Source organism: Ciconia boyciana, chromosome 2, assembly GCF_034638445.1.
Source record: "Ciconia boyciana chromosome 2, ASM3463844v1, whole genome shotgun sequence".
NCBI lineage: Eukaryota > Metazoa > Chordata > Aves > Ciconiiformes > Ciconiidae > Ciconia > Ciconia boyciana.
The window spans coordinates 161,670,161-161,690,791 of NC_132935.1; the positions used below are offsets into that span (position 1 = coordinate 161,670,161).

The window sequence follows — 20,631 nt, forward strand, 5'->3', positions numbered from 1 at the left end:
TCTACTTCTTGCCAAAACAGAGCTCTCTGAAAAAGCAATTGCTTGGGCATTGCTTCTTTTTCAAGAGTAACTTAATCGTCAAGCTCAGACGATGCAGTGCTCAGTCCATGCTTCAGAGCGGTTTGGGATCTGAGCCCCCCCTCCAGGGGTCTGAAATGTTTACCTGGGAGAATGTGTTTGGACTAGCAAAGGATGAGGCGGTGAAAACCTCTCTTCCTTACCTGATTATTGTTCAAGTTCCTTTGCCCAGTTCTGTGCCAAGATAAACTAGTAGTATGAGCAGTTAAGAGTTTTCTCTTTGCAATAATAGAACAGTTGCATAGTTGAAAAATACAGCATACCAAAGGATGAGTTGACTCTGGAGGCTGTGGGCTGGATTTGGGTGTTTGCACCTTCCTGGCATCGTGTTCCCAACTCCCTGCTTGTGTGCAGAGAGAATTGCACCTCCTGAGCTGTCTGTCCCGCTCACACCAAGGGGCACATCTGCAGAAGCGGTCGAGCTTCTGGTGTCTTGCACGGTGCTAAGCTCTCTAGGCAGCATGCATTGCCCAGGCTGACATCTATTTTGTTTCCTCAGGGGAGAAAGGTAGAAGAAAGCCAGATGGCTTTCTGTAGGCTAGGTGTGACCCACATCCTATAATTGGACCATATGGAGACAGATGCGTATAAAGTCTGGCTGCGTTCTTTATTCCTTGTCACAAAACACAGCTTCCTGTGTTGTTTAAAAGCTCATTCTGAAATACTTCGGCGTATTTGGGCTGAATTACAAATTTCTAAGGGTTAACTGTAGGACAGTGATTAAACCTCTGTGAATACATATTTTCTGTGAAATGAATTAACAAGCCCTGTGAACTCCTACATCTGAGTGTTTCAAATAGCACGTCTTTGACAGAGAATGTACAGCTTCTTGGTTGACAGAATAAGTTGTAGCAGTTGGTTGGGGTTTTTTTTAATAGATGCTTTGAAGCAGAGGTATAAAGAACTTGTGCATTAAAATGAAACCATTGAAAATGTCAACTCCAAATAGGGAAACATTGGTACAATATATTTCTAAATTGGTATATCACCACATTTTGATTAAGGGAAACTCTTCATTAGTGGCACCAGTTTGATAGCAATTGCAGTCCTGACCATAGTTCTAGAGTCTAATTTCCCCAGGAAATGTGTTGAATAGTACTGGACTAATGAACCACTTCTGTCAGAGTCAGTTGGGATTGCAGGGAAACTTCATTATACGGAGGAATACTCTATTTCCACCTGATGAATTATTTTAAATAGTTCCAGAGAAGTACTGTGCACGAACAGTATAAATATGGGAGACTTCAAAATTCAGTCTAATCTTGTTAAGATTGCTTTAAGATTGTTGTGGGGCTACTTTAGTCGATGGGATTAATTCGGAAGTGATCCATTTAAGAATTATACCTTGTGGAGGCGGAAAAACATCTGTCAGGTCAGAACACATAGTCATAAATCACGGGCTGCTCTTCAGCCTGCTGATTAAAACCAACAAAACCCCCTTTTTATCCTCTTTCGTAATGTGACTACTTTTATATAATGAATATACTTTCCTTCTTAAGGAGTGTATGCTTGGAATTCATGAAACGGATGGCTAGAGGTTAGATAAACTTAAAATGGCATGTCTGAGATGATCAGGAGACCATTTCCAAGTTGAAGATTCACATGCTGAAGTACTGATCATATGGTGAATCTTCAGCTTGAAAATACCATAGAGAAGAAAAGCACTGTAGAATTGTCCTTGACTGTAGTACAGATTTATTTTTCTTAAATTATTTCTAGGCAAGCTCAGATGCTGCATCTTGTAGTTGTAGTTTCTGCATATTCTGATGGAGGGTAGTGTACAATTTTGAAACCCTTCAAACTAAGTGAATCCTGAAAATACCAGATTAACAGTGTAAGGTATTTACTGCAAGTAGCATTCATGATGTTGTCCCAGACACTTTACTCTCCCCATCTTTCAGTATACTTAAAAACAAACCAACCCCCACCAAAAACCCGTCTACGCTTAATCAAATTCTTCCGTAAAAATCTCCTGAATCACTCAAGTGGTCTGACATCCCTTCTTAGTGTCTCTGATTCAGTTACAATTTCCCATGAAAATAAGTTTATCTTTCCATCTGAAGACTTTAAACTTGTACTCACTAGGAACTCACTAGGATGTGTGTTGGGGGACGTACCGCCCTTCTGAGCCCAAGCACTCTGTTTCATCACCTGGAGTTTCGGCAGGGGAGAGCCTTTTCCACCAGACTGCTTTATGCTCGGTGCGGAGGGAGGAGACTCGGCGTAAGCCAAGCGGAGTTGATAGCAGAACAAGTGACTCCTACTCTGAGAGTACTTGGCTGCCTTCCCTTGAAAGGAGTGAAGGGATCCATAGTGCTTGCGTGGCTCGCAATTATGCGGAGGACTCTTTTATAATCCTGTACGTTCCATGCAGTAAGCTAGGATGTTTGTGTGAGCCTGACCATGTTAGTGATGGCTATCTATAGTTGAAGCTGTTGAAAATATAAAACCTCTTTCTCTCAGAAGGACTTTATCAAAGGATACGGCTTAATATTAGACAGTGGCTAGTTTGGCTCGTGTTTTCTCCTTGTATTCTTGCACTGTGTCTCATACTGGTCTTACCTATAGGTAAGATGAGAAAATCAAGAATATTAAAGTAACAGTCATACTGGGCCGTGCGAAGTCAGTGTTTAGAGCTAAAAAATCTGCTGCCTTCTGTAATTACTTGGAATCTTAAAAGATTACTTAGAGGAGATGAATTGGTTTATTCTCTGGAGCAGCGCAGCATCAAAATCTTCAATGCTGTCAGTCACTCAGCACAAGCTCACTATTTAAAATAAAGCTGAATTACAGTTATTCTATTACTCTGTTGTGAGTATGGCTCAGTTTAAACTTGCCTTCCCTGCAGTGATAGAAAAAATAGTTGAGGATTGCTGTGGAGAAGGGGGATACGCTTTTCGTCCAAAAGGTTGTGTTCAAAACTGAAATTACCATATTTTCCCTCTTTGATTTTGGAATCAGTGTTGGATGTGCATTTATCTGATGGTGTAGCCAGTAGAACTGCTAACATTTTCTATTATTATTTTTTCAGTAAGTGGGCAGTTTCTTCTTACCTACTAATCTTGTACTCTCTCTTTGCAGACTGCCGTTGATGTTTTTAAGAGGATAATTTTGGAGGCAGAAAAAATTGATGGGGCAGCTTCACAAGGGAAGTCTTCATGCTCAGTAATGTAATTCCACTGCAAAACCTGAAAACACTGGGAATACATTCTACCTGAAGAAGCAAAACTGCCCATTATCTTTAAGGATAAACTATGCTTCTTTTTTTTTATTTTTATTTTTTTTTCTTCTGTTAACCTGAAAGATAAACAGTTGGTTTGGAGCCTTTCCCTTCCGATTATGTTAAACTCTGACTCCTGTGCAAATGGCTTCACTTCCATTTTCAAATTTTAAGCAATCATATTTTCAATTTATATATTGTATTTCTTAATATTATGACCAAGAATTTTACTGGCATTAATTTTTCAGTGTAGTTTGTTGGTTAGAATAATCATCAAAATGATGCATATTGTTACACTACTATTAACTAGGCTTGGATATCAGTGTTTCTTTGTGTTAAATGTATACTTGTAAATAAAATAGCTGCAAACCTTATATGTCCTGTTTATAATTTTTTGTTGATTATTCCATATCAACTTCTTTTTGTGAAAAATGTTCACCTGCTGACCTTAAGAGGAGGTGTGAGATCCTTGGAGCCAATGGATTGTTTGACTATTGTTTGGGAAGTTGTTTGTGAGTGATCCGAACCATTTTTGCTACTAGAACTCGAGGCTGGCCGAGCAGCTCAGCCGTGCTTTGTGCCCGTTCATGGGAAGGAGGCACAAGTGACACCTTTTGATTTGGAAGGGAAGGCTTGGGTTTTCAGTCAGACAACCCGCACTGTATTTTTCCTCCGTAACTAAGAGTTACAGAGTAAAGGGTACGCAGATCTGTCCCAAGCAACGGGCCGGTGTACACCTGCGCTACAGACTGTTCACATGGACTTGTAACTAGGAACGCTTTCAGGATGGAGTGGATTTATCCAGGTCACAAGCATAGACTTGCTAAGAAAACAAAAATGTCATTTAAAATAAATTGCACGTCCTGAACAAATTGATGTGGATTGTTTATTGTGCATTTCTGTACTTCTGCATCTGGACAGCACTGGTTGGTAGAGGTGAGTGGTCTCCTGGCACCTGGCCGTTCACAGTGTCAGCGTCTCAGTGCGGCTCTGGCAGCTTCCCCTAACCAGTTGCAAGTGTTTGCTTGGCTTTTGGACTAGAGGCTTTAACAAGCCTTAAGTTCTTAAGTCTGGAAACAAACTATTTCAACTATATATTTAAAAAAAAAAGTGCAGTTGACCTACTTTGTACTTAAAAATGAAACAAACCCCAAAACAACAACAAAAAAACCAAACGAGGGTGATTTGGGGAACAGTTAATTAAATGTGAGGTGTTTCTCATGCATTTTTGTGTCTATTTGAAAACTTGATTTCCAGCAGGAGTAAAATGGAAGGGAAACTTGCAATGTTTTTGCAACCAGAATTAGCTTTTGCATTTTGGTCTGTGCTAAAAGATACAAATTCAGCATGTCTCATCTCTTCATTTCTTGTACAGTGGTTCCCTCATATTATATAGAAGTTTGTCTAAACCCCTCAATTAACTGAGTATATAGAAAAACTTAATATTTTTTTTGGTCACCATGAGATGAACTAGCTTCTTGGCAAAAATGTTGCCTTTTTTCCTCCATTTAGGGTATTTCCCAAAGTTTCTGAAAGCTTGCTTGTTATCTGAATTTTGATACCTCGTGCCAAATACAGCTTCCAGGGCTGGTTGCTGGTCACACACGATGGATCACTGAAGTTCAGCAAAAGTTGGAGGGCTCATTCTGGGAAACCCGTACAGGCTTTCATTTCAGAACCAGACTGAGCTGGGGCTCTGCAGTAAGTTTCCTTCACAAGAACCTGCGACACTGGAACAAGGGTAATTTGGCTGATAATGAAGTTGCTGAGGATTCAGAAAACGATCTTCTGTGGAACTTGATGCAATACGCATCTGTTTGGTAGTACCTTTCATTGCCTAATCATGAGGTGGTAGATGACTTGTTGCGTGGCCAGACTCTTTGGTATCGCATCATGGACACAATGTCATGTGGTCTACATCAAAAGGTAGAAGTTGTGGAATACCAGTGTTGAAAATTCATCAGCATACCTTGTTTCCTTTCCTGTTGCCGGCTCATCCAGTAAGAAATGTAAATTATTCCACTCATCCAAGCCTTTCTCTGCTAATAAGATCTGAAGACCAGCCCTGTGCAAGTTTTATGAAATGTGTAGTCAAGCGTGATCAGTGAACTACTTGTCCTTTCCTCTATGGAGCTTTCAGCTGGCTTCTTGGGATGGAACCTTCCACCAGTTGGGGTCTTAATAGAGGCTGGTGCAGCCTCGTGCCTCCCTGTACTGACTTACGGGCTGGCACGGGTTAGGTTCTTCACCGGTAAGCCCTAAAATGGGGTGGTGGGCAACCTTGGAAGCCCTATGTTATATACAGAGGCAAGAATTCGGTATCTAGCAAACTGCTGCTTGCCTGGAATTGATGAATTTATACAGCCTTGTCTGGCAGCTGCCCTGATCCTTCGGAGGTTTCTGGAGGATTGTGATAAATGGTGCACGGATTAAAAGGTAAGTCGCAAAGGAAATAAGTTCTCTGGGCCAGGCTAGAAAAAATTTGATACACACTCAATAGGGCCCAGCCTTATTCTTAAGGGATGATCATTGGCAAAAGGGAAAGTGCAAAGATCCTTTTCCTGTTGAGGAAATGAGCAAAATTTAACTACCATAAGTCAAGTTAAATTCCTATTGACTTGCATGGATTTAAAATGTGCTGTTCTGGAAATGAGTCCTGCCTTGCTTGAGCTCCTGTCCAACTCCATGCTTTGCTGCGTGAATACTGGGAAACCTCTCAGTATCCTGAGCCCTAGAGACTGAGCTGCCCATCTCCCGGCCTGCCACGCATGGAAATGCTGAGGGCGAGGAAAGCGGTGGGGCAGGTGCAGCTCAGCAAGTGGAGGATGGGCTGCAGGCAGAAAGTGCATACGCGATCCTTCTTTTTCTTGTTGTGCTTGTTTCCATGCGTAGCAAAGTTTATCCCTGCCTGATTAACTCCGCAACGGGGAAGGCTTGGAGGCAGTCGGCTTTGGGTCTGTGGAGTCTTCTGCCTAGCACTTCTTCCCAGCTTCTGGCAAGGGTTGGCGAATGCACGCTGAAGAAGAAAAAAGCTGGAAAAGTGTTTTTACTGCTCCCTTGTGTCTGCAGTAGCTGTGTTGTAGTATCTGGACCAGGCAGCCTTATGTTGTTCCTCAACCGAGGGCAGGGGAGCGTGGGCTGAAATTGGACTTTGCTGAGGAAGTTCTTGCAGCATTGGAGGCAACGGTGAAGACTTCAGGCTTTCCATTTTCTATTTGAACAGAGAAGTTTCTGTGTCCAAGCTTGCACTCTGGAAGTGATCAAGGACAACTTTTGCAGTTACCCTTGTTTCTGGCACGGGTGAATGTAAAACATCCAGCTGGGTCTATCCCAGCTTGCAGCAGTTTCCTTTGAAGTGCAAGATGGGCAGCAGCCCAAAATGAGAAGGGTAGCCTATGTCAGGGTGCATATTTTTGTGTTTTCACCTTCTTTAAATGAAATGTGCAATCTCACCCCTTTGTCGCTACAGAATTTGTGCTCCTGCTCCGTGCAGATGTCGCAGGCTGCTGTGCAGCGCGGTAGGAGCGCGGTGCAGGCGGTGACGATGGAGCCGGGCTTGCTGGGCTTAGCCTGCTAATTCGCAGTGCTGTGCTGTAGCCTCTCGAGAAGGAGAAATCATCAGGTTCTAATTAGTCCTTATGTAATCAGTACTGCTCATCTTCAGAGCATTTTGCTAATACTGACTTACTCTTCACAACCTCGTTTAATAAGGTCAAAATTACTCCCCTTTGACAGCTGGGGAGGGGAGTGAGAACCTTTGCACAGACGCCTTCCACTCATTATGGGCACGGTGGAAAAGTGGCTAAACTAGGTCTGGGTGATGGGTGTCCTCAGCATCCAGCTTTTTCTTAGGTCTCCTTAGGTTTCCCTACTAGAACCCTTCCTTTGTGAAATAAGCTGAAAATTGAAAGGATTTCACCCAAAACCCCGAGCTTTCTGATGTTTTCCATAATGAAATCCAAGCCCCATCTCAGTCCGATGCTTGCTGTGTGATGAGCTGCACTAATACTGATCCCTAGACAGAATATTACTGAAAACAAGCTTTTGCAGAGTTTTTTCAATATCCATCTCTGTAATGCTGCTAATAAATATTTGGCTAAACCTGAGCAGCAGGTCCCAACTCCAAGGTGAGGGACTATTTTTCCTAGTGGGAACCTGGGCAGATCTGAACCGTCATTCTGTGACAGGGTTTGCTCAGGCATGAGGAGGTTTTTTGGAGTCTGTACTCCACGTGGGACGACGTGAGGTGTTGCGTGGCACGGGATGGGTGGTGGGTCAGAGCATGGGATGGCCACCCTTGGTAGAGATACTGCACAGACTCTGTGTCTTGGTGCATCCATGATGAAGACAAGGCATTGAACCCAAAACCATTGCCTGGCAGCTGATTCTCATTTCCAGCAACAGGTGATGCATTCTGCCAGTGAGGGTGTGGGTTGAAAGATCCTTTCTCTGCTTGGTTTGCAGAGATGTTCTGCAGTTAGTGTAACCAGCCTCCCCAGCAGCTCTGGGAGGCAGCACGTGGCGTACCCCAGCACTGGGAATGGATTAATCACCAGTAGAAATTAGTGCTTGGGCAACGGGCGTGAGGTGGGCTAGGTCTTAATCGAGCAATGTGGATTTAATATAGAAACTTCCCTTGAGTCATGAGGATGGTTTTTCACTCTGAGGTCTGTTGCTGCTCTGAAGTGGCCCACAAGATGTGCTCATCCTTTTCAGCAGCGAGCCAAAAAATTTTCCATGGGAAGGAGCTAGACCCACGGTTGTTCCATATCTAATGAGCTAGAAGTATCTCGTTCTGAGGTATGTGAAGAAATCTGTGAGCTTTTTAAAGCAAGATGGCGTTTTGAAAGCCCTCAGATATGGCTGTTTCCTGTGCTGGGTCTTACGCTGCTTTGTAAATACTAAAAGCTCCTCCAGAAGCTGAAGCGTGGCCCTTTCAGAGGATGCGGTGCAACTCCTTGGCCCTTGGTCACTTAATTATTACTTGTGTGGGGTTGTACTGGCCGCAGCAGGTACCTCTGAGCAGAATGCTCATCCTGCTCAGCCTCTGCTAAGGAATATTCCTGCTAGCATTAGCAAGGTCACTCCCAAAGATGCACCTCCAGGAGTCGCGCCCTGCTCTCTTGAAATCTCTGTGTCAGAGAAGGAGCGAGTTTGGCGTCTTCCTGCCTTAACTCGGGTCCTTCGGCAGCATCCTTCTGCCAGCACCACCCAACACTCCAGATTACTGCGAGGTGTATTGCTGGGCCAGACACATGCAATGGCCACTGTCTGCTGAGCTGCACAGAAAAATCACCCCCATAAATCCTACGTAACACCCCATGGAAAGATGCGGTGGCATCTCACAGCTGCATTTTGAAGACCACCCAGCCTGGGCTTATTTATGCCGAAATAACCTTGCTCGCAACCCCTTGGCATGTAACGGAAATAACTTTGTAAGAGGACTAGAGCTGTACCCAGACCCTGTGTGCAGGTGGGATGCGGGGATGAGAGTGGGGTGGTGGCCAGGAGCCACCACGTTTATCCAGGCAGGGTGTTTTTGTCCTGGATGGTGGAGTTCTGGTTTCTAGCATGGCTGGGTCTAGCTCTGTGACTGGTGTTGGCACCGACAGTGCCTCGTGGCATCGAATCCTTCCTGCCCAGGTTTTGTTGGGGACGTAACTGCAGGGTTACAAGGGACTTGAAATCAACCCTGGCCATCTCGCGTGGTTGAGGTGTTCGGTTTTCTCAGCCCCCTGGTTCTGATCTGGACTCGGAGCAAATCGTCTCTGACGACCTTGCTCCTCGGCCTTGTAGCAGCAAAGACAGGCAGGGATAGCACAGCCCAAAGCCGCCCCTGCAGACGTCAAGCTCGATTTCTCGCTCCCTCTAAACCAAGACGTGCAAAAAAACCTCAGACTTTTGGGTCTTGTCCGTTAAAGCCTTACGCTCAAACTTGTAAGTTCATGTCTCCAATGCTTCATCCTTTAAACAGCCACAGCAGAGCAGGGCTGCCCGCGATCCTGTTAGTTTGGGGCACCATGGTCGGATGCAATCCTGTGCCTGGGCACGAGCAGGAGGCGAGATCTGCCTCAGCGTCGCGTGTCTGAAAGGCTGCTAGCGGCCGCAGGCTCCTCAGGCTGCTCCTTTATCTCCTCCATCGGCAGCCATTCCATCCTTTGCAAGGAATGAAGGGTTTTTTCCCACAAATTAGGGTTTGCCGTTCTTCAGTATTCTTTTTTTCCCCATCGTTTTCCTTTTTTCTAGAGATGGGTCCTTTGTAGTTTCATATCTTTAATGTGGTTTCTCAAAGAAGTGAGACTAAAGTTGTCGCACCCTCTTTCCATCTCTCCTAAAATAGCTTTTGAACCTGCTGGACAACTTCTAACAAATCTAACAGCCGGGCACAAGTCTCAGATACTTCAAGTTCCTGCAGATTTAGTTAAAGCTCGCACCTTAGGAGAAACAGGAAAATCCCATCGTGAGATAGAGCCGGAGGAAATCAGGTTTTTGTGGTTCCATAAAAACCTCCTCCTGTGGTAATACTTGCTTTACTGGGTACTGTAGGGCCAGTTTGTCATGGATGTTGTGGGTCTTCCTCTCCAGGCACTAAACAGCTCATGGCCAACGCAAAGAGCGTGTGGACCATTACGACCCCAGTGTTTGGGACTGTTGGGTCCCAACGCCAACGAGGGTGCCACCTCGTCACCCTGGTGCACCCAGCCATGGCTCAGAAGAGGGACACATCTCCTCCCCTCCCAGGACACCAAGTGCAAGGCTGGCGCGGAAGGGCTGGTTTTGGGGATGCTCCTAATGCCCCCTGCAAGTAGGACTTTCCACCCACTGTTACTTTTCTCACACCACCTGGTGACTAATTTAGCAGCTAGAAAATAACACCAGCATTTCAATGAGGGTTTGGGTAGGTTTTTTTTAATTAGATGGGGCTTTTCTTCATTATTTCCTGCTTCCCATCAGAACATGTAAATGTAAACAGCGTTTCTGTGATGCCGGGGCAGGTTTACCTGTGTCAGCTGAAGGATGTGTTTCTTCTCCAAACGCAACGTGCCACCTCCCTCCTTCCTCTTCCAGCGCATCCCAGTCAACGCGACGTCTTCCAGCTCAGCCTACGTGTGCGTGCACACGCGCTTATTAACTTTTACAATTTAATTGAAAGGGCGGCGTACGTTTAAGCCTTAATAATTACATCTTTTCTTTCCAAATGGTCTTTCATCTCGAAACGAAGTGGTGAACAAAGGCAGCAGAGCAGGGTTGCCGAGCAAGGCTGCTGGCACGCGTGCGGATGGAAGTGACCTGCTGAGAAATGAGTTTTTAGGGTTCGGATCCAAAGGGTGTGCCTGATGGTCCGGGGAACGGAGTGCCAGTGGCGGGGGGGAGGTGACTGGGGCCCCGTGGGTGACGACGAGGAGGATTTGATGAGTAGGAGCTGGGTGTGAAGTCTCTTCCAGAGCTATTAAATAGCATAAAAGAAAAATTTCCTTTTAACATGGTGCCCTGGTAGGTCTCTGCGTGCTGGTCCATGGGCCACCCCCATGCATTTGGCTTTACCTCTTCTTAGCCTGACTCATTAATATAAACTGACGGGATTTATGGGCTGGGGCTTTCTCTTGCTATTTGTCCTGAGAATAAGACAGTTAAAGTCTCTGGATGCTCTTGTAACACAAGAGAGGGGAATATGAAGCAGCTTTTCCTTGCGCTGGCATTTGAGATGCCAGACTCTGAAGCTGTAATTGCAGCTATATGGACAATATTAGTTTATAGTCAGTGGTATGGCTTAAAAATCCCTCTAATCCTGACTCATATCTGTGTCTCAGTGCTTCAGTGCTGAAAGATCGGAACGTTCATAAAAATGACGCTCGTGAATAACGGTGGTGGGTTTGCAAGCCCAACCTTTGTGCTTCAGAGGGGATTAGGTCCTTGGCTTTCGGAGATGCCATTTAAAGATGTTCGAAGGTTGAACAAGAAACCATTGCTTTGACGGATGGAGTGCAATGTGTTATTGGTGAGGAGTCTTCCAAGGATGCTTGCTTTTGGCTGCCACACTGCAATAGGCGAGAAGAAGCTGGGAAAAAACAGTAGAAAGAAGCAAACCTAACACGGAGAAACTAGGCGCCATGGTTAGAGCTGCTGCTGGTTCCTTATTTCCTTCTTGTCTGTTCTAAAAATAAAAAGGAAACAAAGGAAAAAAAGGGGGGAAAACAGGAGAAACAGAGAAAAAAAGGGAAAAAGCGGGGAAGGAAAAAAGGGGAAAAAAGGGACGGGGAAAAAGGAAAAAAAAGAATTAAAAGGAAAAAAGGAAAAAAAAAAAAGTCCTTCAAAAAGGAGCAGTAAATGTGCACCACTAATCGACCAAAGCCCTGCCAAGCAAATCTTTTGTCAGATCGTCTGCCCGAAATCAAAACCCCGGACTCAGCAGGCCCCGTTACCGGCGGTTCTGCCTACGAAGCAGGAAAGCGTAAAGCCCCCGGTTCCCGCTGCTTTGTTAAAAAACCCTCGCGACACCAGCCCCATCTCCCCCCGCTCTGGCTGCTATATAGCGGGGTGTCCAACATTTCTGTCCATCGCGGTTTTGGTTTGGCTCTCGCTTTTGGTCTTGGATAGCAGCCAGCAGAAAATGTCTCAATACTCAGGAAAAGTAAGTAACAACCCAACCGCTTCCCTTTCAGCCTGGGGCCGGAGAGCCTGAGCATCCTCCAGGTTCAAGGAGTAGGTTGGGATAATATCCCAGAGGATGCGACGTGACCGATGATACTGGGAGTGAATTTGGTAGCAGGGACGGGGAGGGTGCGGCAGAAGGAGCTGTGTTTCGGGAGCGGAGTTTCCTGTTTAAACATTCCTGCTGGAAATATGTGCGAGCAAGCACGAGGCGGCGAGAAGTGTCATAAACGCGGGATGCGCTGCGTTCCCAGAAAAACAAATACGGTTCTTAGGAAAAAATGCCAGTGATGCCGTGCTCCTCTTGCTGGAAAGCAGCTATAGAAACCCCAAACCATCCTAAAATGATGCATCTGCAAGTGGTTCCCATCTGCTTGAAATGGGGGTCCGGCCATGCCCCTGCTCCTCACCGCGGGCCTGATCTCCTCCCTCCCCCCAGATCATTTTCTACGAAGGCAAATGCTTCACAGGCAGAAAGCTGGAGGTCTGCGGCAGCTGCAGCAGCTTCCAGGACCGAGGTTTCCTCAACCGGGTCAACTCCATCTGCGTCCAGAGCGGGGCTTGGGTCTGCTTTGATCACCCCGACTTCCGAGGGCAGCAGTATGTCCTGGAGCACGGCGAGTACCCCGATTTCTATCGCTGGAACGGCCGCAGCGACCACCTGGGCTCCTGCCGGCCCGTCGGGATGGTGAGTGGATGCCGCTGGCGCTTCGCTCTCCCGGCTGGAGCACCGGTGGGACGGAGCTGCTGTTGGGCTTTATTTTTATGAGCCCCATGAATAAGTGTAATAAAAATCTGTGCCTTTTAGAAATAATACATCCCGTTGAGAAGGAAATAGTACCCCAGGGAAGGTCTATCACCCCTTGGGGTGGTCTGCAGAGGCCCCAAAGCCAAGTCGTGCTCTCCCGTGCCTCCTGGCCAGGAGAAGACACATCACCTTCCTCCCGCAGCATGAAGCGCAGCGGCTTTAACAGGATGGGATTTTCCCATGTTTTTTCAGATAAGGTGGCAATGTCCTGCCAGTGTCAAGTGCTTTTCTTTTTTCGATGTGAGTTGCTATGAAATACTCACAGGGGAATTAAGAAGGAGGGTCGTTGCCCAAGGCAAGTTGGAGCCACAGCAGCCTGGTCTCTCCACGTGCCCAGAGCGGGAGCAGGCAGCCCCAGGACTTTCCGAACCGGACCCAGGGGGCAGCTGGGTTGCTCCTAGCAAATATTAGTTGAATTCGCCACTGTTGCAAAAAAACCCCCAGTAATCCTAAATTAAAATAATGGTTTTTTTCCCATACTAGATAGCCCTCCCCTTATGAAGCTTTTAAAAGCGCTGCCCGGAGGAAGGTTTAATCAGGAAGATTAAAAAGTAGCAAAGAAAAATGAATCTGGGTTAGGTCTTTCCGTTTGACTTTCCTATCACTCACGATCCCCAGGGCAATGATGAACCCACTTGGAGCTGGTGGGGTTTCTCGCTGGCCCAGCAGCTGCTTTTCAGTACAGCAACAGGTTTGTTTCAGGTCTGTAACGTCCTTCCCAAAGCACCTCCGCGGTCCATACGTGGAGGGATGCTCTGCCTCGGGCCCTGCAGCCCAGGCGGCACAAGGACATGCTCCTCCCTCCCTGGCCCATGATTTTCCCTGTGAGATGCCAGCGAGTGCTTCGAGGCATTTCTGCAGCGCAGATTCCCGGAGGAATGTTTGCTCAGGCACGGTATCTGCTTGGCTGCTGCCGGCGACCGCCTGCTGTGAGGTTTGGCATCGCAGCCTGGCCTTCTTGTGCATTGACATTGTTTATTTGAAAAATACATTTAGGTATTCTTTGAATTAAGCTTAAATATATCCTTTCAGCTCGCTCTGTCCCACATACCTATGCCCCAGGCTGCAGAAATCTCTCCAGAGGAATTTATGTCGTGTCACCCTCAAGGGCTCACGCAGCAACGATGATGCTGGGAAAGTTTCCTTTTCTTTTCCCTTTTCTTATTTTCCTTAAAGGAAGGCACAACATCTCCCATCAGGAACAGCTGCTATGCGTGGAACTGGAGGCAATATAAATTAGTTTAGGGGAATAGTCTAACACCTTTGTACACTGTGGATATATATCTTTTTTTTGCTGTGTGAGTGCATGGAGAGCCGGGGCTGTAGCTAATGCTGTATTTGGGACGGAGGGTTTGTGGGCTGGTGGAGGGGATCTGCAGATGGGTGAGGGGCTACGTGTCCCTGAGCACAACGCATCCCACGAGCGATGTGTTTGCACGTGGATGGCAGCTGTAGGAAGGTGCAGCCGGGTACAGAGATGAGGGTTTTCTGGCTGCTTTTCTGGTTGGCGCTGTGTGCTGGGAGGTGGCATGAGTTTGTGCGTGCTCTGTGAGTGCTGGCACTGGTGGTGTTGGCCTGCTTTTCACATTCCCCTTCCAAAGCACCCTTCTGTCTTCCTCTCTGTCTTATAAAAGCCAGGGAAATAATTTGCTGCTTTTTTTTTTTTTTTTGGTTGACTTGAATCCTTTTGTCCCCAGCACGGCGAGCATTACAGGATCAAAATATTTGAGGGGAGCCATTTTAGTGGTCCCAGCCTGGAGCTGACAGAAGATTGCTCCTTCCTGCAGGGACAAGGCTGGGACAAGACCTGCATCAACGCCCTCAAAGTGTACGGCGACGGCGCGTAAGTAACCGCCCATGTCCTGGCACGTGGCCGCTGCGGTGCTCCCTGCCCCACGCCCTTTGCACCCACCGCCGCAGCGGAGCGAGGCGGCTGCAGAGACCCCCCCCGCATCGTGGAAAAGCCTGTCGATGCTGGGGGGACTTGGAGAAAGCCTAAAAATGTGAGTTTAAGGGTGAATTTTGGTGCCTACCCATTGAGAGCTGCTTCAAAGGAGCATGATTTTTGGAGGGCGGCAGCTAAGCACAAGCTACAAGAGCTCTGAGATACTTTTTTAAGGCGTATGAAACAAGAAGCCTAAAACCAGCTTTTTCTTTCTTTCTCTCTGTCTCTCTGTCTTACATTTCTGTGCACGTTTCCAAACACTTCTTTAAAATCTGCGCAGAGGCTTTTGGGGAGGGCGGATGGATGGCTCCGGGTGATGCAGGTCAGGGCTTTTGCTTTGCAAGTGACTTCACCAAGGCTTACTGCAACACCAGAAACCTCCTCCTTGGACAGCAAAAATGAGGCAGCGGCGTCTCACCTTAAAATTAAATCCTGCCTCTGAAAGATGGGCAACAGCCACCCCGATGAGGGGTTTTGGTCACACTTGCTGCCTCGTGAACCCGCTTTGCACGTGCGTTACTGATGCTCAGCCCCATCCTCCTGCCCCTGCAGATGCTCCTGAAAGCTTCGGCAGGACGGCAGCTTTGCCTTTGTCTTGCTGTTGGGTGGCAATTTGCATTTTCTTGATGGTGTCGGTCCTTTTTATGTTTTGTTTTTTTTTTCTCTTGGTGTGAGATGGGTTGTTATCTGGCCGTCTCCCCTTTCCTCTGTCCGACAATTGCATTTTCACTGCAAGTGTGCTGGGAGTGGGGGAATGCCATAAAACCCTCCCAGAGCCAGGCAGAGGGTGGCTGGAGCAGGGCACGGGGCAGAGGGGAGCCCCTGCAGAGGAGGGAGCACAGAAACGCTCTTCTCCGCCTGTCCTGGACTGGATATTGCACATCTCACCTGCACCCAGCCCGGGATGTTGGACCCTTTCTGTCCAACAGCAAGTTTTTTCCCAGAATAGGAAATTGCCATCCAAGCTCGTGACTTCCCGACAGCGAGTGTCCTGCAGGACCCTTTCTGATTCAGCCGAGAGCTCTCCTCTTCCAAAAAACAGGCTTAGGATCAGGAGGTGGCAGTTCATTAAAACTAAGGAGCTACCAGCTCCCGATGGGAAGAAATGGCTGGAGCCCACGGGGGACTCCGTTAGTGCTGAGCTTCAACTCCGTTAGAGCTGAAGCAAAAGGCATTTGAGTACCAACACTGGAAAGCCAAGAGAGAGCCTGTGAGTACTCCGGCAAGAGCTTTAGGGCCAAATATTTACCACACATAAATAGCAGAGCCTGGAGCTTGAGAAATTGGGAAGCTGCCCGGAAACTTTCAAGCACTTAAATTTTTCAGATTGATTTTCCCCCTCCCCTGCAAAACATATAAGGGGCACAAAGCTTGCTTTCCCTCACATGGGAGCCTATACTGTTTATGTTAACATTACATGATTTCTCAAAGGCTTATGAGTAGCGATTAAAAAAATAGGAAAAAAATAAATACTGAGAGGACGGTGGTGAGGAAACTCGCTGAGTTTTGTGGCATTACATTCAGACCCCGGGAAGATGGTTGTTGCAAGCACGTGGAAGGGTCTGTAAAGGCCATTAAAAGGCAGGATGGTGCAGAGGGACTTGCTGGCCCCGGGCTGCAGGAGGAGGGAGGGAAGGAGAAGATACCGCAGGAGAGAGGTGAGACTAGGGAGGAGAAAGGGACCCTGTGGCACTGCTTTTCTCCTTTAGATGGACCGTGTAAGCCCAGGGGACCCCAGAGGTGCTGCAGGTGTAGCTGGTGCTGGGCTCAGCCTGGCAAAGCCCTCCCAGGACCCATCCTTGACCATTTGGGGAGCGGAGGAGATGGGGTCACCAGAGACGAGGGGAGTTTCAGCCACAGGCTCTCTCCAGCACATCCCAAGCCTGAAAGTGGCTCTGTTTCACCCTGTGCATGCCGGAAGCAGGCATAAAGCCGGGTCCTCCTGGGCTCCCTCCCCACCGAAGTCTCACTCTGCAATTTTCCCCCTTAATTCCCGCAACGCGACATCCGTTGGATACAGAAATATTTGCTTCCCCTTCAAAATCCGTGGATGGTGCCATGTGCTGTTAAAAAGCCGCTGCCTGCACTTGTGGGGGTGGCCATGCCTGCGGGAAGTGATGATGGATCAGCTGGAAACGCAGGAATGGAGAGAAACGTCTGCCTTTGGCATGGCGTGCGGAGAGGCTGAGGGTGTCCGGCACCTTCCCTGCTGCCCTTTTGGGGCTGGCGACTGCTACCCCACACAGCCAGAAAGGCTGATGATATAAAGCTATGCTGGAAATGAGCTTGCTATTTCGGAGCGGTTTCAAGATGTTACCGCCTCCTCGGAAGCTGTTGTGGTTTGCGTGGCGAGGGCTTTGCCTGTCCCACAGGCAGAGCCAGCTCCGGTATCACATATGGGATCATCTGGTTTTAGACAAAGACATGCACTTCTCGTCCTCCTTTGTGCCTCAGCCACTCCACAGAGGATTGCTTAGAAACAACAACTTTAAAAAGCTGAATTTGCTTTACAGTCTGGGAGAGAATACCCCAAAAAGGGCTTTTCTAAGCTACAGTGATGTAACTTGAAGGAACCAGACCAACTATTTATTCTGCTGAAGCATTTATGAGCATTTGGTAGATGTTCTGCAGTCAGGCTGTGAAATATCAACCAGAACAGGTACCCAATGTTGCCGCTCAATTACATTACCTATTTCTCGGCAGAGGTGGTAGCTGCTCATGGCACTGCTCGAGTCCTACATGGAGAATGGGTGTCCTCGAGCCCTACTGAAAGCATCCCGCTTGGTTCAGGCTGAAGCTGCAGCACTCCCCTGCTAGTTTTTTCAGCACAAGCAGCCAGCGTTGGCTTACAGGGCTTGCACTGGTTCCATGAGAGTTTTATTCCCGTGTCCTCTGGGTTTATGTGCTAATGAAACACAGCATCGAGATGTTGGAGGGCTGCGTGCTCTGCGTCTGGATCAGCTCTCCCATGCTGGGCTTGAGGACAGGATCATCTTTTTTTTTTTTTTTTTTTCTGGGCTCCTAACTGACTTGATTTCCTCTCTTGCTGATGGTCTCAGAGAACGTAAATTTTAGGCAATAAAGGAGCAGCTAAGTAAGCCATACAAGTCTTCACTCATCACCTTGCACTGCCAATACACTTCACTCCCATCTTGCTGTTATTCCTCTTTTTTGCAGCCTTTTCCTAAGCAGAAGGCCAAGCCGGTGGGTTCTTATCACCGCACCAAGTCACACAGTCTGCTTCCGTCTACCTCAAGGCCTGTCCCATTCCCTCCATGCGACTGTGCAGACACATCAGCTGTGTGTCTGGAGAGAAACACAGAGGTCTTGGGAAAGACAGCGACTGTGAGGGGCTGCTCTACCCCCTGCATTATTCCCCAGTGTCCAGCAGTGGTTGAAAGATGCTCTAGATCAGAGCTGAGCTGGAAGAACCACCATGTCCTGGTGGGCCAGCAACACCCTGTGAACACCCCTGTCCTACCACCATGCAGTATTTTCAATAACGTTAGGTATTCTCAGCAGGAGGGAGTGATTGGAAGGTGCAGAAGATAGGATCGCAAGCTCTTTTCAGGAGTGCTTCAGGGAGGGATGGTGAGCTGATGGAAAAAGAGGCCCATGATCATCCAAAAATACAGAGAGGTGCATGTAAGCTGAAGAGATGGGGTAGAAAGGGAAGCAAGCCATGCGTGCCTTATGAACAAGGCTGGGGTGTATGTAGAGGAGGAGGACAATTTTATAAATTGTTCTTAATTAAGCTGAAGAGCTGAGCACGATCTCCGACAGTGCACATCAGGATATGTGATGGGGGGGACATGGCTTCAGGGCAACCTGCCATTGCACTCACATGAGCAGCAGGCAGCCTTCTCCACACACTGCAAAGTGAGCTTCAAAGGAAAAGTCTGAGGACGACTTTGTAATTCTGGTTCGGATATAAGCTGGCTGCAAAAATGCCAAAGAATGAACTTGTTTGTTTGCAGGAAACGCTTGGGATCCAAATGTTTTGGCTGAGCACATTGCAGCAACGCTGCAGAAAAGGGTTGTGCAAGCGCGGGCAGCAGGGTGGAGAGGGGCACCAGGCAGGCGTGTGCTCGACGTGCCAGTCGTATCGGTGCACAGGCAGATGGGAGAAGGAACCCACCACAGTCCCACCTCGTGTCCTCTCAGAAACACAAAATAAATCCAAATATGGGGAGGAATCTGTAAGGTGGCTCGACTAAATACCCTAACCTTTTGCTTTTTTTTTTAATAATGCCCGTGGGTGGCTGGTTTTATAAACAACTTTTTTCCTAGGACTCCAGCTTTTTGCTCTGGGTCAGACTGAGCTGACTTCACCAGCTGTTGCCTGACCCGGGAGGCCCAGCAGTCTTTCACCCATCCAGTACTTAAAGGAGTTGCTCTCTGGAAATCCCACATACAGTAGGTCCCAACCCAGATGTCACAGCTGAATTCCTGGCAAGAGACAGACCACAGAAACCAAATGATTTGGAAGATTGCATTTGTGCTCTGTTGTCATTGCTGAGCGAATAGATGGGAGAAGCAGCAGAGTTCCTTATAAAATCCTTCAAAAAGTTGGGAAGAGAAGAACGAGGCAGAGATGAGCAGTTCAGCAATGATGGGGTGAAAACCTGACTGTAAAACTATTACAGTAATGGCAAAACTTGGTTTAAAAGCATGGGAGATTTGAATAGAGGAAAGAGGTGATACTTGTGGACACATTAAGTTCATAGCACAGTGTGTACTAAAGTGATGAAGGGAGAGAAGAGCAGCAAAATTTGTCCCTCTTGACCATCAAAATTGCTCCTGACTTGAAGACCTTCAAATGGAGAAAGACATGCTAAAGAAATGCAGCCAAGCTAGGTGAAGAAGTCAGGCATGCCAAAGTCACCAAGGTTGTTGAGTCTTGTAGCTATTTGACTGTATTCCAAGGGAAAGTTGTAGTTAACTCTGGATGTAGAGATAAGTGAAGATAACTGAGCCAAGTCCTGCTCTCTGTTGGAAAGCATCAAAGAGAGGCCATTGAGAATTACTAGCAAAGAGATAAATTATTAAATATGGTTCCCATCATAGATAATGAGTCAGTTCAAAGAGGTAAAACATATTTCAAGCATTGCACATTTATCCTTAGAGTCCAAAATGGGTTTATCCAGGGGCTGAGGGGACTCATGTCCTTCTTTAGCACTATCAAATGCTATTAAATTGTTTCTGTTGCACATGGTGAAGCTCAGAGATCCACTCCTACAGCAATGTGAAATGGGGAGCCCCTGGTCCCAGGCTTCATTGCTGGTGTATCCCAAAACAACTTCTTCTAAAGGCGAGGTCCAATCTAGCTCTGGATAATTGCTAGGCTATGCTGGAAACGGCAGGAAGCACCAGCAGTTAACTCCACTGGGGACATTTCTGTGTGCAGGATGGGACCAGGACTGCAGAGGGACCATCGGGCCCCGGTAGTTTGCAGTACTGCAGTGCCTAAATGCAGCCGCTCAATGTGGGCATGAGGCCACCTCGCATGACCACATTGTTGGGACCCAAGTAACCCTCCCTTTCTGCTTAGGTGGGTGCTGTACGAGGAGCCCAACTACCGAGGCCGTATGTATGTGGTGGAGCGGGGTGAGTTCAGCAGCTTCAATGCATGGCAGGCACGCAGCGCGAGCGTCCAGTCTATCAGAAGAGTCGTCAACTATTTCTAGCTGAGCTTTCATCCTGCCAGCAATGGCCTGCTGAGACTGGGCATCACCCTCCTTCCTGCTCACTGACGCATGGAATAAATTGTTAAACACCAGCTTTTGGCTCTAAGTACTTTTTTTCCATCACTTGCATGAGTTCAAGAAGGAATGGACTTGCAACCTTTCTAGCTTGATTTACGTGCTATGAATTTGCTTTTTTATTCTGCAGTGATTTATAAGGAGGACATGGGGGTGATGGGCCAGA

At 47.4% G+C, this 20,631-nt stretch overlaps 2 protein-coding genes across 3 annotated transcripts in view; both read left to right on the forward strand.

Annotated features, from left to right (window-relative positions):
* Positions 1-3,672, forward strand: part of RHEB (Ras homolog, mTORC1 binding) — a 42,975-nt gene extending 39,303 nt beyond the window's left edge. For both annotated transcript variants that reach the window (XM_072854752.1, XM_072854751.1), the window contains one exon: positions 3,160-3,672. In XM_072854752.1, coding sequence (XP_072710853.1) covers positions 3,160-3,252 — 93 coding nt within the window. In that variant the 3' untranslated portion in view covers positions 3,253-3,672. The remainder of the gene's footprint in view (positions 1-3,159) is intronic.
* An 8,237-nt stretch (positions 3,673-11,909) lies between these two features.
* On the forward strand, positions 11,910-20,425 carry CRYGN (crystallin gamma N). Its single transcript, XM_072851538.1, has 4 exons — positions 11,910-11,930; positions 12,390-12,638; positions 14,456-14,601; positions 20,255-20,425. The coding sequence occupies exons 1-4, from the start codon at positions 11,910-11,912 to the stop codon at positions 20,388-20,390; spliced, it is 552 nt and encodes a 183-aa protein (XP_072707639.1). The 3' UTR covers positions 20,391-20,425.
* The last annotated feature ends 206 nt before the right edge of the window (positions 20,426-20,631 follow it).

Excerpts from the sequence above, each read along its gene's own strand:
- CRYGN (XM_072851538.1), top strand. The coding sequence starts at position 11,910 with ATGTCTCAATACTCAGGAAAA. Across the intron at positions 12,639-14,455 it reads CCTGCCGGCCCGTCGGGATG|CACGGCGAGCATTACAGGAT; the intron begins GTGAGTGGATGC and ends TTTTGTCCCCAG. Across the intron at positions 14,602-20,254 it reads AAAGTGTACGGCGACGGCGC|GTGGGTGCTGTACGAGGAGC; the intron begins GTAAGTAACCGC and ends CTTTCTGCTTAG.